This window comes from Dromaius novaehollandiae, chromosome 1 (genome assembly GCF_036370855.1).
Source record: "Dromaius novaehollandiae isolate bDroNov1 chromosome 1, bDroNov1.hap1, whole genome shotgun sequence".
Classification (NCBI taxonomy): domain Eukaryota; kingdom Metazoa; phylum Chordata; class Aves; order Casuariiformes; family Dromaiidae; genus Dromaius; species Dromaius novaehollandiae.
The window spans coordinates 120,210,824-120,225,844 of NC_088098.1; the positions used below are offsets into that span (position 1 = coordinate 120,210,824).

Below are 15,021 nucleotides of genomic sequence, written 5' to 3' on the forward strand. Positions count from 1 at the left end.
TCAATCATTAAACACGCAAAATAGGCAATATACATTATGACATCCTTCTTAGTATTCTTAACCATGGCCTTTTGCGCAATTTTTGAATATTAATTTTGAACATGAATGATGAACTGAATTTCATAGCAATAAAAACTTGCAGAAATATAAAGATGATATATGTATATGGTTCTGAGCAAGGAGTCACACTTCCAAGGACATCCAACTAACACAGAATGATTGAGCAGATAATACATTATCCCAGGGTATTTTTCCCCTCAACACCACAGACTGTTTCTAGCACATCTTTAGTTTCAGTTTTCACACTTTTATTATTCCTTAAAAGCTAAGTCCCTCAGTTCATTTGCAGGCTTCAGCAAGAACAAGCTAATGGAGGTTCTTAATCAGATGCTGTGGGTATGCAAGATCATGCCACCTTTCTTTGTAGAGATTAGGATAAGTGAAATAACAGTTAAAATGGCAGATTAACATTGAACAGTATAAAGTGTATAGGCTTACAACTAGAAGCGAACAGCAGCAACTCCCATTAGCATCCAAGAGTCTAGCCATTAAAAACAAGAGCAAGAAAGGTGACTGGGTGGGTCCTTGTCAGTGTTATGATGACTGTAGTCTATGAATGCATTCTTAAAACAGATATACTATATAGTATATAGATATCCTATACCATAAACACATTCTGAAATATTTTTTGCTACGACTACTGTGGAGTCAAAATAACCTAAACAAGCTTTAACGACAATCTTTTAAGTTTATGAAAAGGACCATTTTTTCCCTTCAGGACTGGTCTTGTTTGGTTGATGACTCAAAATCCTTTCTAGTTCTCTGCCCATTATTGTACTGACAAAGCCCTAACAGTATTTGCTAGCCTCTCAAATAATACTGAAGATGAAGCAGCTCTGATCCCGGAAACAAATGGATAAGCTCCAGGTGCTAGGAAAAAGTGGGGCAGAGGTGTCACACTTGGATAATCCTTCTAACTGATCTTCGAGTTGAAACAAACTCCACAACCAAAATCTGTGGAGACACCACTAGTAGAAATGAGCAAGTAATTCTACACTTACGTAGGATCAAATCAAGAAAAACTCAATATGGTGTGTGGTATTCTTTCTATTGCATCAGCACTCGAGAGGGATTTTTCCCTGCAAGAGTAACAACTGAAGTAGAATGACAAATTTAAAAAAAAATAATAATAAAAAAAAGTGTTTATCACTAAGCATCGACTTTGTGCACTGCTTTTTGTTCTTTACAGCACCCCCATACATGTGGCACAGAAGACTTGTCATAATCACTAGCACACTATAGCATGATCAGATGATCTAATCCTCAGGAGTAAATGGCATCACAGAAAGCTGAACCCTGAGCAGAAGGGTTACAGTGCTTCAGATACAGATAGCTGGAACAGACAACAGCCAGCCCACACCAGAACACTTCAGTAAGCAGGCTGATAAAAACTGAACTTTCAGGTGCATATGCAACACTTTTTACTGGTCTCAACAACACTGTCCCTGACAAAGAGAGTTTGACATCCGACTCTGAAAAGAATTCATGCCTGCAGGATACAAAAGGCTAACAAACTAAGTTGTGGCCTGCTATTTAATCCAACTTCAGTGTTGTTCCTTTTCCACAGGTCTATCTTAGCAAACTGAATGAAGAAACATTTTGAGAGTTGGAGGAGAAGAGAGGCAAATGCAAGGTACAATTTCAAATTGACCTGCAAGTTGTTCAGCTGAAGAAGAAACACAGAAAGGAAAAAAAGAAGGGGTTTAACCCCAATTTTATAGTATACTATTAACATAATGATGCTTTCCAGAAATACATAAAACCTTTCTGTAAGAGCGTTATTCCCCCAGAGCATTGTGGACCCATTCTCTACCTGGAAAATAGTAGAAAACAAGGAAGTCTGGATCCTCTTCAAGGAATTTTTTTTCTTCCTCTAGCCTAGTGTCTGTTGTGGAACTTTCCCCTGACCCTACTCAGAGGATGTTCTTCTCATCCTTTGACTTTGTCCCCAGAGGTTGCACAAGCTTTTAACCTTTTTTTCCTTTTTATTTCTCCCTTCATTCTCCTATGGTAAAGTCATGACTCCTCAGATCAATCAAATCTTGAGCCTTTAACATGGCAGAGGAACAACTTATTAGATCAAACAGGCAAGTCGTAACTTAAACTATACAACAGAATATCCAGAAAAAAAACTGATGCAGTTTGTCCTATTACCAGAAAAAAAAAAGAAAAAAAACAAAAAAACCCCACATGACTTAAGTTCATGTGTAAGGCTTGTTCCAGAGCTTCTGACAATAACATGACTGCCTGTAAGTGATACATATGGGAAGCATTAATCAGTCAATAAAGAAAATGAGACAAGAAGCTGCTGTACAATAGAAAGGGACGCATAATGGTGACAAGAGAATAAATGGAACATTTCAATTAAATCTATGGGAAAAAAATCCTGCCAGTTGCTTGTTTTATATATCTTAAACTAAAATGTATAAAGGCAATTTCACATTTTGATTTCAAACTGTTTTGCAGAATTTGTCATCTCAAGATGTGACTGAAGCAGCCAGCTAATACTTCAAAGATGAGACAGTCTTGCAGCTACTGAGAACATCCACATGTGCACAACATACCGGCATTTAACCAAAAAAGAAAACAGAATAAGCCCTTCTGGAGTTGGGGAAGCAAGCTAACTCCTAACAGGTGACTAGCAAAATGAGTATCCTTTTGAGAGATCATTCAATGACTACTCTCCGCTATTTTGAGAATCTCCCTCCCTCCAACAGGTACTGACAAGTGATGGAAAACTGAACTGAATTAGACAAACTAGGAATCTAATTGTTTCATTTACAGCTCATTTGAATTTGACCGTAAACCTTATAAAGTGCTGCTTTTAAAGTATACACAGTAAGGATTTGCTGACTGGAAATAATTAAGTGCCTAAGTGTGTGTGTGTATGCCTAAAAAAATACATTTTTCCCCCCTTGTATCATATCAGAACAACCTACTTTTTGTTATAATAATATACAAGAATGTAAGAAACTTGACATCTGGAAGAAGCAGGCTTTATTGTACAAGCTTGAGCTACGCGTTTTGGGTATTTCCTCCAAAACTGCTTCAAAGGATGGAAAACTTAACAGGAAAAAAATAAAGGGATATCTAAGGTATTTTGCCAAATCAGAAGGGAGACCACATTAAAGAACATTCTTGCTTACAAAGGAAAAAAAACAGCCAAGCCATCAAGCTGTGTAGCTGACATTCTCTTAAATCTGAAGGCAACTATTACCATATCAATTCTACCTGTTAAGTAGATGTATACAATGAATATTGTGCTCAGAAGATCAGGATCACAGAGATAAGAATCATTTAAGGTCCATTGGCTGCATGAAACAAATTATCTGAAGAGGGAGAAGCATATTAACTGTTTTATTAAGTGAGTTTCCACATACCATTATCAGGGACTGGTTCCAGGTCCCACGGACTAAGCTTTTCATTTTCACCATTGTCCCATCTGATTTATCAAGGAAGGAAAAAAAAAGTTACAGTTAGCTTAACTTGGAAGCATTTCCTTCAAGCTTATTTAAAACAATTTTTCACAATTCTTCATCACAACTATTTTTAAGCATTAATGAAATATACCATATGAATGTGCATAAATAAGAGCATTAATCGGCTATCAGACTGTCACAATGCATAAAGCAAACATTCATAATAAATTTCTAATTAAAATTGCGCTCCTGATTTTGGCTATATGCAACTGACCACCACCACCCCACACACACACAAATTTACAAAGCCTGTATCAAGAAGGTGCAGAAAAAAAATAAGCTAGACATTTGGAAGAATGAGACACCAACATGAGACACCAGACACCAACAAGAAAAACACCAGGGAGAATGTTTTGCTGAGCAAAAAATGGAAAATTTCAGAGAACAGAAGAATAAACCGAAGTATTTGGTAGATAGTATTTCATTGTATGAGGACATCACATTAGGACAAAGAATAAGTATAAAATGCAGACGCTAAAGGTAAGTAAGAACCTAGAGGAAACAACAACCACCTAGAGGATATGCTAACAGGGACATTTCTCCAAATCCCAACAGATTTATACTGATTTTTGTGTACTTTTTCAACAGCAAAACAGTCAACAAATAATGGTATTTCAAACATAAAAAGTGCCCTACTGGATCATTTTAGTGGTCCAGCTAGACCAGTAATCTGTCTTTGACAATATCAGTAGATGATGTGACTTAGGGATATCTTATGAGCCTAGTTCTAGTCCATTCTACTCATAGTCCTGACATTGAGGATCACTGCGTTAAGGATGTTAGTGAATGCATCCCAGCTTATTTCCTTTAGTATCTGTTTAAGAGCCTGCTGTCCTTAAATTTGTCTAATATCTTTCTGAGACTGCTAATATTGTCAGTCTCCACAGCCTCCTGTGTGAATATATCTCCAAAGTTCACTTCCCCGCAAGAAAAAAAAAAGGGGGGGGGCCACAAAAAGCCTCTTTTAAGTGATCTGAAAACTGTCAATGACTACTTCAAGATTTCTTTCTTCAGCTGCCAGCCATTAAACTCAATTTCACATAAACATAATTTAGATTACTGCACCCCCATGTGCTACCTTATGTTTACCTACACTGAAATTTATCTGCCACTTTTTTTTTTTTTTTTTAAACCTGCTCTTTCAGTTTTGAGGTTTTCTGGAACTCTTCACCTTTTGCGTGACATTTGACTACCTGAAATGATTTACAACATCTGCAGACTAGGATATTTCACCATGCCTGCTCTCCAAGACACTTAGGAGGACACTACGTAAAGCTGGTCACAGCACTGATTCCTGGGAGAGTACACTACTACTCTAGCCTGAAATATGATTGTTAAAAATACTTTTTTGCTTCTTATCCTTTAACCAACTTCCAATACCTAAAGAGTCCTTCAGTCCTGTGGCATCTTAGCTTCTTTAACACCTCTCAGAAAGAAACCCTGTCAATGGCTTCTTGGGGAAAAAAAAAAAACATATAATATGTGTATGTATATATATGCGTACATATACATGCATATATGTATATATATGTATATACATATATGTACACATACATACACACACACACTGTTCACTTTATCCATACACTTAGTAGCAATGTCATAGAACTTCAAAAGGCTAGTGAGGTAGAATTTCCTAGTACAGAAGCAATGCTGGCTCTTTCCTATAGCTGTGTTTATCCATATGCTCAACGGTATTATTCTTTATTATAGACATTTTACCAGATATGGAAGCCAGATACATCAGTCTACAGTTCACAGGTTTCCCTCTAGAGCCCTGTCTGTATGCAGGAGTACAAAAGCAGCCTGCCAGTCATCTGGTACAGGGTCCAACTGCAGGATACTTTGCAACTTCACCAGCAGTTTCAAATCTGATTTCCTCAAACTGCTGGGTGAATGCCATTCAGCTCTTGTAACTCAATACATCCAAATGTACATATTTGGTCTCATAATTCCTATGCATTTACTTCAAACTGAAACTGGAAATTCAATAATCGTCCTCAGAATAATTTTATAACTAAAACACTGCTTAAGTAAGATCACCTCTCAACTACTTTGAACTACCTGTAAATTCAGGAAGACTTTGCTCAGTCCATACTCTGCCTGTTTGATGTTTATGAACCAACATGTTACTGAAGGCTTGTCTACCAAGAGTTCTCTTCCCCAGGCAGTGTACAACACCTTAGAAGTTACTGATGTTAATAAATGCATACATTATTTAATAATAGTATGTGAGGGATATCAACATAGTTTAGTTAAACTTAAGCTCTATTTATCCAGATAATATAACTTCCATAATACATAAAGTTGCTTCTACACGAATACTTATTTTAGGCCAACCAAAAAATTAAAACATTCAGCTTAAACAACTTCCATCTATTTATTATCTACACAACAGTGGCGGTGCCAATTTGAGATAATTTCTGAATGTGCAATGACCTGGTTACTGAGAAGGTTTTTAATGTATTGAAAGGAATAGCTCAGAGGAGTGAATAATTAACAATTATGGAGCAATTATTCCCCTCCATTTCATTCAAATTAGGCTTCTAATATTCTCCATCTATTGTTTTGAAGCCATCTTTCAAAGGTTATTTCCACTATAAAATAAGCAACACTTCAATTCTAATAAAGCTCTTTGTCTCATAAACAAAGAACTGCAGATGCCTAAACTCAGATGGTATAATCTTGCTAATCCAGTTAACAAAGCACCGTAACCCAGATCCTTGCTGAAGAATAGAGGTAGGTTTTTGCAGTTTTTTCCAAGACAAATTCATAAAAACTTTTGTTTAGGTTTCCTGTTTTCTTTCATATAAAGAGATGCAAAAGTGAAGTGCATTTAAAAATATCTCTCTGCATCCAATTTATAAAGCATATGAATGTAAATTAAAAAGCAGTTTTCATTGTTCCACAGCAAGATACTTGGGTCAACCAATCTTAAGATTCTTGAACAAAGGATCACATTTATAAAAAGAGCCAATGACCAGGCCAAGTCACAAAACCCAACTATACCTGCAAAACAGCCCAGACACTCATACACTTGGGTTTCTTTTCCTCTGAAGAGATGACTATTGAGAATGAAATGAGAGCTGGGAGACAACAGTATTTCAGGGACCTATTTGAGAGGCAATTACATCCTGTATATTTTGGAAATCCTCACAGATCTTGCATCTCATGCTCCAGAATCCTTAAAATTGAAAGTTTCACTCTGTCAAATAATGAAGTTTGCAGAATCTATGCAGAAAACTTAGAAATCAATAGAAAAGTTGTTCATGAGCAGAGGTGAAACAGATTCATATTCTCTCCATAAGCAGCACAGATCTTTAAAGAGCTCTCACTTGAAAGCATTCCTTTAAGAGTATTGCATTCCTTATCTATTCAATTATTAAGCTAACTTCAAAGCAGCTCTGGACTTTCCTCTCTTAAAAGTTGGTGTAGTAAAGATACTGAAATATCCTTTAGCATTCACAGATAAAAGGAGTGTAGAAAATTAAGTTATAGGCTCTTTTCCATATACCCAAAATATCATTCTGAAGTAGCAAAGAGAGAAACCATAAACCCCATCTACACTTGCTCTAAGGAATAACAGTGGTAATATATGGAAACATATGAAAGGTATAACGTATGGACGATGTGTTACCTACAGCAACATACAAAAGGATTTGAGCCATCTTTATTTAACAGATTTAAATTAAGTGCTCTGAAATAAGATTTAGTTCTAATATTATTTTGATAGCAATATCTGGACTCAGTGGATGTTTACTCCGTGTATCATTTTATGAAACAAAGGAAAAGATACCAAGTAACTGCAGTTCAAAGCATATAGTACACACTGTAAGCATACATATGTTACCATTTGGCATAAGTGCCTTTACTCCTACATCACCTGCAGAAGATGTGCTACTAGTATGCCCTCACTCATGCTTGGCACATGAGTAAAATCTCAGTAAGCACCCAGTACCTTTTTAGTTTGTCAGAATCCTCTATTTAAGTAAGAGAAGACGACTGAGGGAGAACGGAGTGAGGGCAAGAAATGAAACTACTGATAGTCTTGGTTCCAGTTGATAGTCCACATACATACTGTCACTACCATCAAACCCCACACATTCAGGATCACTGAACCTTTCAGAGAAAACTGTGACTGCAAGACCCCAGTACTAAATGAATCACCCCAAATGCCTCTGGGATTGCACAGTGCTCAGCAAAGATATGGCTAGAACTCCAGATAGTTATTTGGCCTAAATTAGAGGTGGAAACACTCAAAGAGGGAGCTCCCAATAGAAATGCACCTCTGATTTAAAAAACACACCACAACTAATAGCAGAAGGTGGCTTCATCATAGCAGTTTTATAAACTTCAAAATAATCCACTCATCAGTAATTAGATGCTGTTAGGAAAAAACCCTCCATGACAAAGATGTGAAGGACAGCTTCAGCCCATGAATAAGAAAAATGGGGGGGGAAACCAACTTACCCAGCTTCTTACGAGGAGAACTTGGAAAACATTTTGAAAAGAAGAACCAAGAAAAGTTATCCAAAAACAACACGAATAGGGAAGAGGAAGTAGGTGGAGGGAAAGGTTGGAATGAGGGGAAAGAAAACCCATCTTTGACCAGAAGGACATCCTCCCAGGAGAATTACAGTAACCAAGAATGACACCATGACAGAAAGGTGATGCAATACATAGTGCATTAAAAGCACAAAAGGCAGTGTCATGACAGCTTGACTGCAAGGTTTAAATCCTGTTCTAGTATTAGGTTCTTAATATAGAACTAGAAGACTAGTGCCTGACAGCACCTAAGTTGATTCTGACCAATTTCAAAGTTGGACTAAACAGTAAGTAGTCCAGAATGACTGAGGCTGAAGCCTAGGCAAGAGAACGCTTTGGGGGGAACACCAAGCTGAGAACCTGATCCATTCTGCCAGCAAAATATCTTGTAGAAATGAGATTACCGCACACGTTTTTTCATTAGAAGAACAGACAGGAATCTCGGACTCCATATGAATGTGCTGCAGACCTTCACACTAAGACTGCTCAGCCAGATTAGAGTGAACTGATGATCACAACCCCTTCCTCTCAATCCTTAGGAAACCTCAAAATCAGAAGGATTGGGAGAAAAGTTGTTTGGCAGACTAGGAATGCATCTCAGAGAACTAGGATAATCTCAAGCTCAAAACAGCAAGTCTTACACTTTTTTTTTTTTTTTTTGACACCTGACATATTGCTAGGATGACTCCATTCCCAAAGCACAAGATCTGGAATGACTCTCGTGTTAATGGCCCAACAGTATAAAACAGCTTGATTTTCCATGAGTTCAGAGTGATAGCCAAAAAGATCATCTGTTCTTTCACGCATCAGTTCTTAATATCACCTGCTTCCTGGGAAAGTTTAGGGAGCTCACAGTTCCTCAGTACATAGTTATAAACTTAGTAGCATTCTCTGGCAATACCAGAAGTCAACTCTAGAGAAAACAAACAGTGCTAGCAGGCATTCTGCATGGTTCTGAATTACAGTACTCATGTGGACCTCTATTCTTTAGAGAGCCAGCACCTTCTGACCTGCATACCTGTCTAAGAGAAGCATCTGGCACAAGTCAACCTAGAGTAAAGCAGGGAATCCTCTCCAGCAGAATAGAAAGCAACTTACTTCTTACTTCCTACCTTCACAGACCCATTCAGAGGAACAGTATCTGCCTGGGAAGTAATTATTACCTTATCTGATGGAAGACAGCTACACTGCTTCAAAATGGGCGAAGAAGCAACAACCTGAATAGGTTCCTATTTCTCAGAAACCAGTTGCATCCTTAAGTGAATCAAGGATACAGATGGGGTGGGGGGAATGGTTTGTGGCTACAACTGGCAGCTTGCATTTTTCTGCTTGAGCTTGAGACATTTCTGGGGAACTGAGGGGCACGCTGCAGGCTCTTTCTGAGAAAGATCTAAGCCTACCTCTGAAACATAAAACTTGGTCCACTTTTGAATTCAATGAGAATAAGCCACTGAAAGAAAGTTCCTCAACATCAGATGGCTACAAACAGCAGTCTACCAAAGAGAAAGAAAGTATTTGCATATGCTGATACAAAGAGCAGCCTTCGTTGCATCTCTGTCAGGAACGCTGAGTCCTCAACGGACCACATACCTGTTGTGAAGGTCTAATGTTTGATGCCACTTATGGTTATGACACATCAAAAGAGCTAATTTGCTAATCACAGATGTAAAGGCAAAAGTGAAAATTCACTTGCTAAAAGCAAGAATATAAGCATGTATTTCTACCTGGATATTACTTACATTTTTCCACTGTGCCTAAGGAAAATGGAACTGGATAGATTACAAGGCAGATGAGACATGGAACCAAAAATACATGACTATCTTGGCAGTCTCCCAAAATTGTCTATTAACTGCAGGTACCTTCTTACTGTTGGCTGAACAACAGGTTCAAAAGCCTCTGAGTGGAAACAGATAAAGAACTCCACCTAATGGAACTCTGAACATCAAAAATACTGTAAAAGACACTCTAAAAGAATCTCTAGTCATGAAAGAAATAAAAAAATTATGTATTCACTGATTATTCTGCTTGCAGTCCTCCCTCGCTGAGGGAATCCAAAGACACATACAGCCTGGACATGGTGGGACAATATCTTGATTCTGAAGATAGAAGTCCAGAGTTATCTTTGTTTACCTTTGCTTTCCTTTGTGTGAAGGATGTATTTGTCCCTGTGAAAGAAGGTGCACAGGAACAGAACTGACACCAGACTGCCATGGAAGGATAGTAGGAAGTCATTTATCAGCACATGCCTTGGGTCAAGAAGGTATCGGTCCAATCATTCTTTTGCCAATTTGACTTCAATGTTCCTGGCCTTTCCAGTTTAAGCTGTTATTTTTTTTCTAATACCCTTAGTTGCGCTGTTCAAAACAAATGGCAAATTGACCATCTGCCACTATATGCCTTCATCTAGGCAGTACGATCAGGATTTGACAGGTAGACTGGTGAAAGGAATTTGTCTCTCACAGGTAACATAGGACTAATACAGTTATCTAGCTAAATACCACCCAAAGAGGAAATGAGAAGGTGAAACTGCAAGCAGGACCTACATAACAGAGAATATGGCAGAACACTACACCAGGCCATTAAGACACTGAAGTTCTGCCTTCACCTTTCATGTGTCAAGCATGAAGGGAGAGCAAGGTCTAAAAACATCCTCTAGTTGAGTCTCAAGTGATTGTATGCAATCATGTTATAGGTATACTTGCTCCTGTGGAAAATGTGAAAGACAGGATTGTAAAGCTTAAGTATAAAAAGAATCACGATCTCCACAAAACAGAAGAGATTCAGCATGCCCAAACCAAAAACAATTACCAGTGAAGAGTAATTTGCATACACTGGAAACTGCTTAGAGTAACCAAGCTGTATATTTCATTGCACTGTTTGCTTCATGAAAGAGATTCACCAAGGATCATAACAGAAAACAATTCATGACTGTGAAAAAGTTCAATAACTAGTTTTACTACATTACTATTCATTAAAAACTTGCCTCAAAACATTACATACTCACATTGTGCTTGACTAGTGACTTGGAAACAGAAAGTGATGTGCAACCAATAAAGTCATTTGAACAACTTAAGCATTCTTATACCAACAACCCAGCTGTATAAAGGACAATCCACATTAGTAATTTTAGCCACATTAGTAATTTTAAAAGTGTAAAATCCTTTTATACTTACTTAACACTGTAACACTGAAAGTGACTATCTGGATATTGAGGCTGATATGGTTCTTGACCCAACACTGTTCCAAACCACCATGCATCATCAATAATGGATCGGAACCTGTCAGCTACAGCAAGAAGAGCCTGCTTATATATTTTACTAATAAAAGCTATTTAACTATGCTTTTCATGTATGTAATCAGAAAACTTATAATCAGTGTATTTCAGTTTAAACTTCTAAAAATATTAACATTCAATAAAACGAGACAACCTACGATGCAAAAACAAACCAAAAATCCCCCCAAACCTACAAGATAAAACTGCAAATGCTAAAATCTACATACACTTTCTACTTCAACTATAAAACAAGAAAAGAGAAGATTAGAACTGCAACATGTATTTCAAAGGCCATATCTTGAATCTATGGAAATCCCTCCAAAAATGCCCAGTACAGCAATTAGTAGTTTCAACTTTCAAGCAAGTAAAGGGATCATACCTACAGAGGACCCTTCAAAATTAAAATCAACTGGCATTTAGCATATTCAGCAGCTAGCCAAGGACAATTTTTTGGTTTCAGAATTGTTTAGTCAAATACTTAGAACAGAAAACAGACTTACAAGCTTGCCAGTTTCTTTGTCGTGCTTCATCATAGAACTGACGCAATATAAGGAAGTCGATAACGTCTGGCATATCATGGTATCTAGATAAAAAGAAATTGCTTTCATGCGTGTAACTTAAGGGCTTTAGAAGAAGTTTATAAAGGAATGTATTTCTGAGTACTTTTTCAGGAAAATAAAGATGCACGTACTTGATGGAAAATGATTTGTCTGTATGTTTTCCAGTAGCATGATCTATAAAAGCAAGCTTGAGGCAACACAGCGTGGGAGGACCAACTTCGTATCTAATTCCAACAATTTTTACCAACTCCTGATCCTACAGGTAAAAACGAATAGTTTCATGGAAGTATTATCTCCTGTGTTATTAAATTCACATAAATTGCACTCACATCCAAAAAGTCAAAAATATTAAAATTGTATGCAAGATTTCAATAGAAGACAGCTATTTATATTAAGGCTTCCCACAGGTAACTGAAGACTACTAGTATTGAACTCGCAATGTCTTCAAGGCAGTCTTACCCTAAGCACTACTTTTCTCCATGGCTCCTTGTGTGGGTTCAGTTCATAAATGTTATTTCTTCTAACGGCTTCAATGTAAGCTTCATGCCCTTGCCGAAAATATATTACCTTTAAAAGCAAAGCAAAGCAAACAAACAAAAAAGTAAAATGTTTTTCTGTATTTAATAACTATGCTAATGTGCAAGTAACAAGCTTTTAAAGAAGATTTTAATAAATATTTTTACCTCATCGCCCATCTGAGGTACAAATGGAGATCTTCTAAGAGCTGTGTCTGTTATCCAAACAGGAGGATGCCAGTCATATGACAATTCCGAGTTTATCAGCTGTGTTGGAGCACCAGCCTTCATATTTAATAAACAGTAAAATTAGATATATCAGACATTCTTGGCATGACATCAAAACAACTTGTTCAGTTGTAATTGGCCAGAGAAGTTGAAGATAGGAAAGACTAACGTACATTTCCAAAACCTATTACCAAAAATAAGACTTTGCTTTGGTTCTAACCATATCTGAAGCACTCAAATGAAGTATTCTTTTTCTGTATGAAGATCTGAGCAAGCAAGGTAACTATTATGCAGATCACAAGAACCAAAGCTTGCAATTTAGACAGTGTTTTCAGTGATTGATTAAAAATCTAACAAACTGCAAGAAGCTATTTGAAGATGAAAAATTATGAAAGATACTTCATAGTCATTCTGCACATTTAGAAACGAAGTACTTGACAACATATATCCTCATTTCACTCCATTCTGGAGGCAGACAAGTTAATCCTGCCCATGAAGAGCATCTTAAAATAGATATAAACACACTCTTTTGAAGCAACATTAACATAATATCAAAGTGGTTACAATCAGATAATCCAAGTACTTCTTAAGTAGCCGTATTAAAACAATTCTAAATCTACTGTTTTATGAAATATCTGGAAGAAAGTGGGCTGGAGAGAAAACAAAAGCAAAAATTATCTGAAGTGCTCAAAAAACACTGTTTGTCTATAGTTATGGTAGAAGACAGCCAAGGATGTTTTTATTTATTTTACTAAAGGATTTAAGAATAAAATTCAACCCACGTATCAATGAACATCATAAAATACAGTGACTACATTCCACAAGTCTTCGGGAAAAAAAATCCATTATTTAAAACCAGGAAAAAGGTTTTAGTCTGATATTCTGTACATTAATGTAATAATCAAGTTTCTTCCCTCAAAACCAGCAGTTTTTTGAACCCATTTTATTTGAAAATGGAAAATGCCTTCATTTGGAGTGCAGATTCTTCCATACATATCAGTAAATATCTTGGATGTGGAATCTTCTCAAATTAAATAAAGGCACACTGTATGAAAAGCAAGTCTCATAAAACAATTCAGCCAAACTAAGATTTGCTGTCGCTTTGAATATGCTGCCAAATGATCTACAGAGCTTGCTGAGTTTTCTAAGTATTTAAAGATAGCACTAAACTACCGAGTGCTATATTTGGATAATTGTATACTTTCAAAGCTCTGTAGAGATCATATTAAATAACAATTAATCTATTTATTTGTAAGAATTCTTTACCAACACTACTACGTAACTGTAAAAAAAAAAAAAAAAACCAAACACTACAACCATTGTCTACACTAAGTTAAAAATATTTTTGTATATTAATAGTTATCAAGAAGGCAAAAAAAGAGCAAGAAATCTAACATTATTTGTGGAAAACCAGAATCAATAGACTAAGACTAGCAAATCAAACGTCAACAGAACATGGGAATTTTGAAGAAGCTGAAACCTGTGGTTTATTTTATGACAACTATCATTACAGATACCAACTTGCTTACCCAATAAAAGGCAAAAAACACTGGTTTAAAAGAGTTTCCAGTAAAGAGGTCTGAAACCTAAAAAAGAATTCTATTAAAGAATAAGTGAGTAGAAGGAATCAACTATATAATACCTCTTCCTGCTTTTTTGGTTTGGGCTTTTTTCTTCTTTTTCTTCTTCTCTTTGGAGGAGATGACTTCTCTGCTGATACTTCATCTTCTGAAGTACTGCAATATCTGATAGCTTTCCTTCGAGAAGTCCGTACAGGAGGCTGAAGATTAATCCCTGCGTCAGCGATCCAGTCAGAGTACCTACTTGAAGAATCACTGCCCATGTGGCGGGGGAAAAGCAGACAGAAAAGGAAAATACAAACCATGGAATCAAGCGGTCATTTTGGTTATTTCAGAATGCTAAATTATCTTAGGCAAATATTCGCAGATTATTGTTGAAAAAAGTATCAAAAGAAGGAAAATTATTTTGAACTGTTGTAACAATTACTTCACTTGATGTTTATCCTAGGTTTTTTTGAGAACAAAGTAATTTAAAGTATGTATTTTTCCAAGAAAAGTCAAGTCTAGTGAATTCTAAAATCACCAGTTTCATTGAAGAATGTTGTATACCTACAAATTTTGGGACCAATTAGGCGTCCTCCTTAAAGGACACACTAGCCACATGTTACGTAAAGACTTTAAAGACAGCTTTACAGATCTCATTGGCATACTTTTGCTTATATCTAGTAGTGTTTATCAGCTCTACCTACCTAGTAGCATTTATTAGCTCTACTATTGGAGAGTTTTAGAAAAAATATCTAGAAAGCTATATTGAAAGAGTATAAAAATTTAAACTATAAC

General features: G+C 36.5%; 1 protein-coding gene across 2 annotated transcripts in view; it reads right to left on the reverse strand.

Annotated features, from left to right (window-relative positions):
* BRWD1 (bromodomain and WD repeat domain containing 1) overlaps window positions 1-15,021 on the reverse strand; it is a 69,863-nt gene that overhangs the window by 26,493 nt on the left and 28,349 nt on the right. For both annotated transcript variants that reach the window (XM_026121494.2, XM_026121493.2), the window contains exons 23-29: window positions 14,304-14,496; window positions 12,602-12,718; window positions 12,378-12,485; window positions 12,050-12,174; window positions 11,859-11,941; window positions 11,258-11,369; window positions 3,441-3,502 (exon numbers count right to left, since the gene is read on the reverse strand). In XM_026121494.2, coding sequence (XP_025977279.2) covers window positions 3,441-3,502; window positions 11,258-11,369; window positions 11,859-11,941; window positions 12,050-12,174; window positions 12,378-12,485; window positions 12,602-12,718; window positions 14,304-14,496 — 800 coding nt within the window. The remainder of the gene's footprint in view (window positions 1-3,440; window positions 3,503-11,257; window positions 11,370-11,858; window positions 11,942-12,049; window positions 12,175-12,377; window positions 12,486-12,601; window positions 12,719-14,303; window positions 14,497-15,021) is intronic.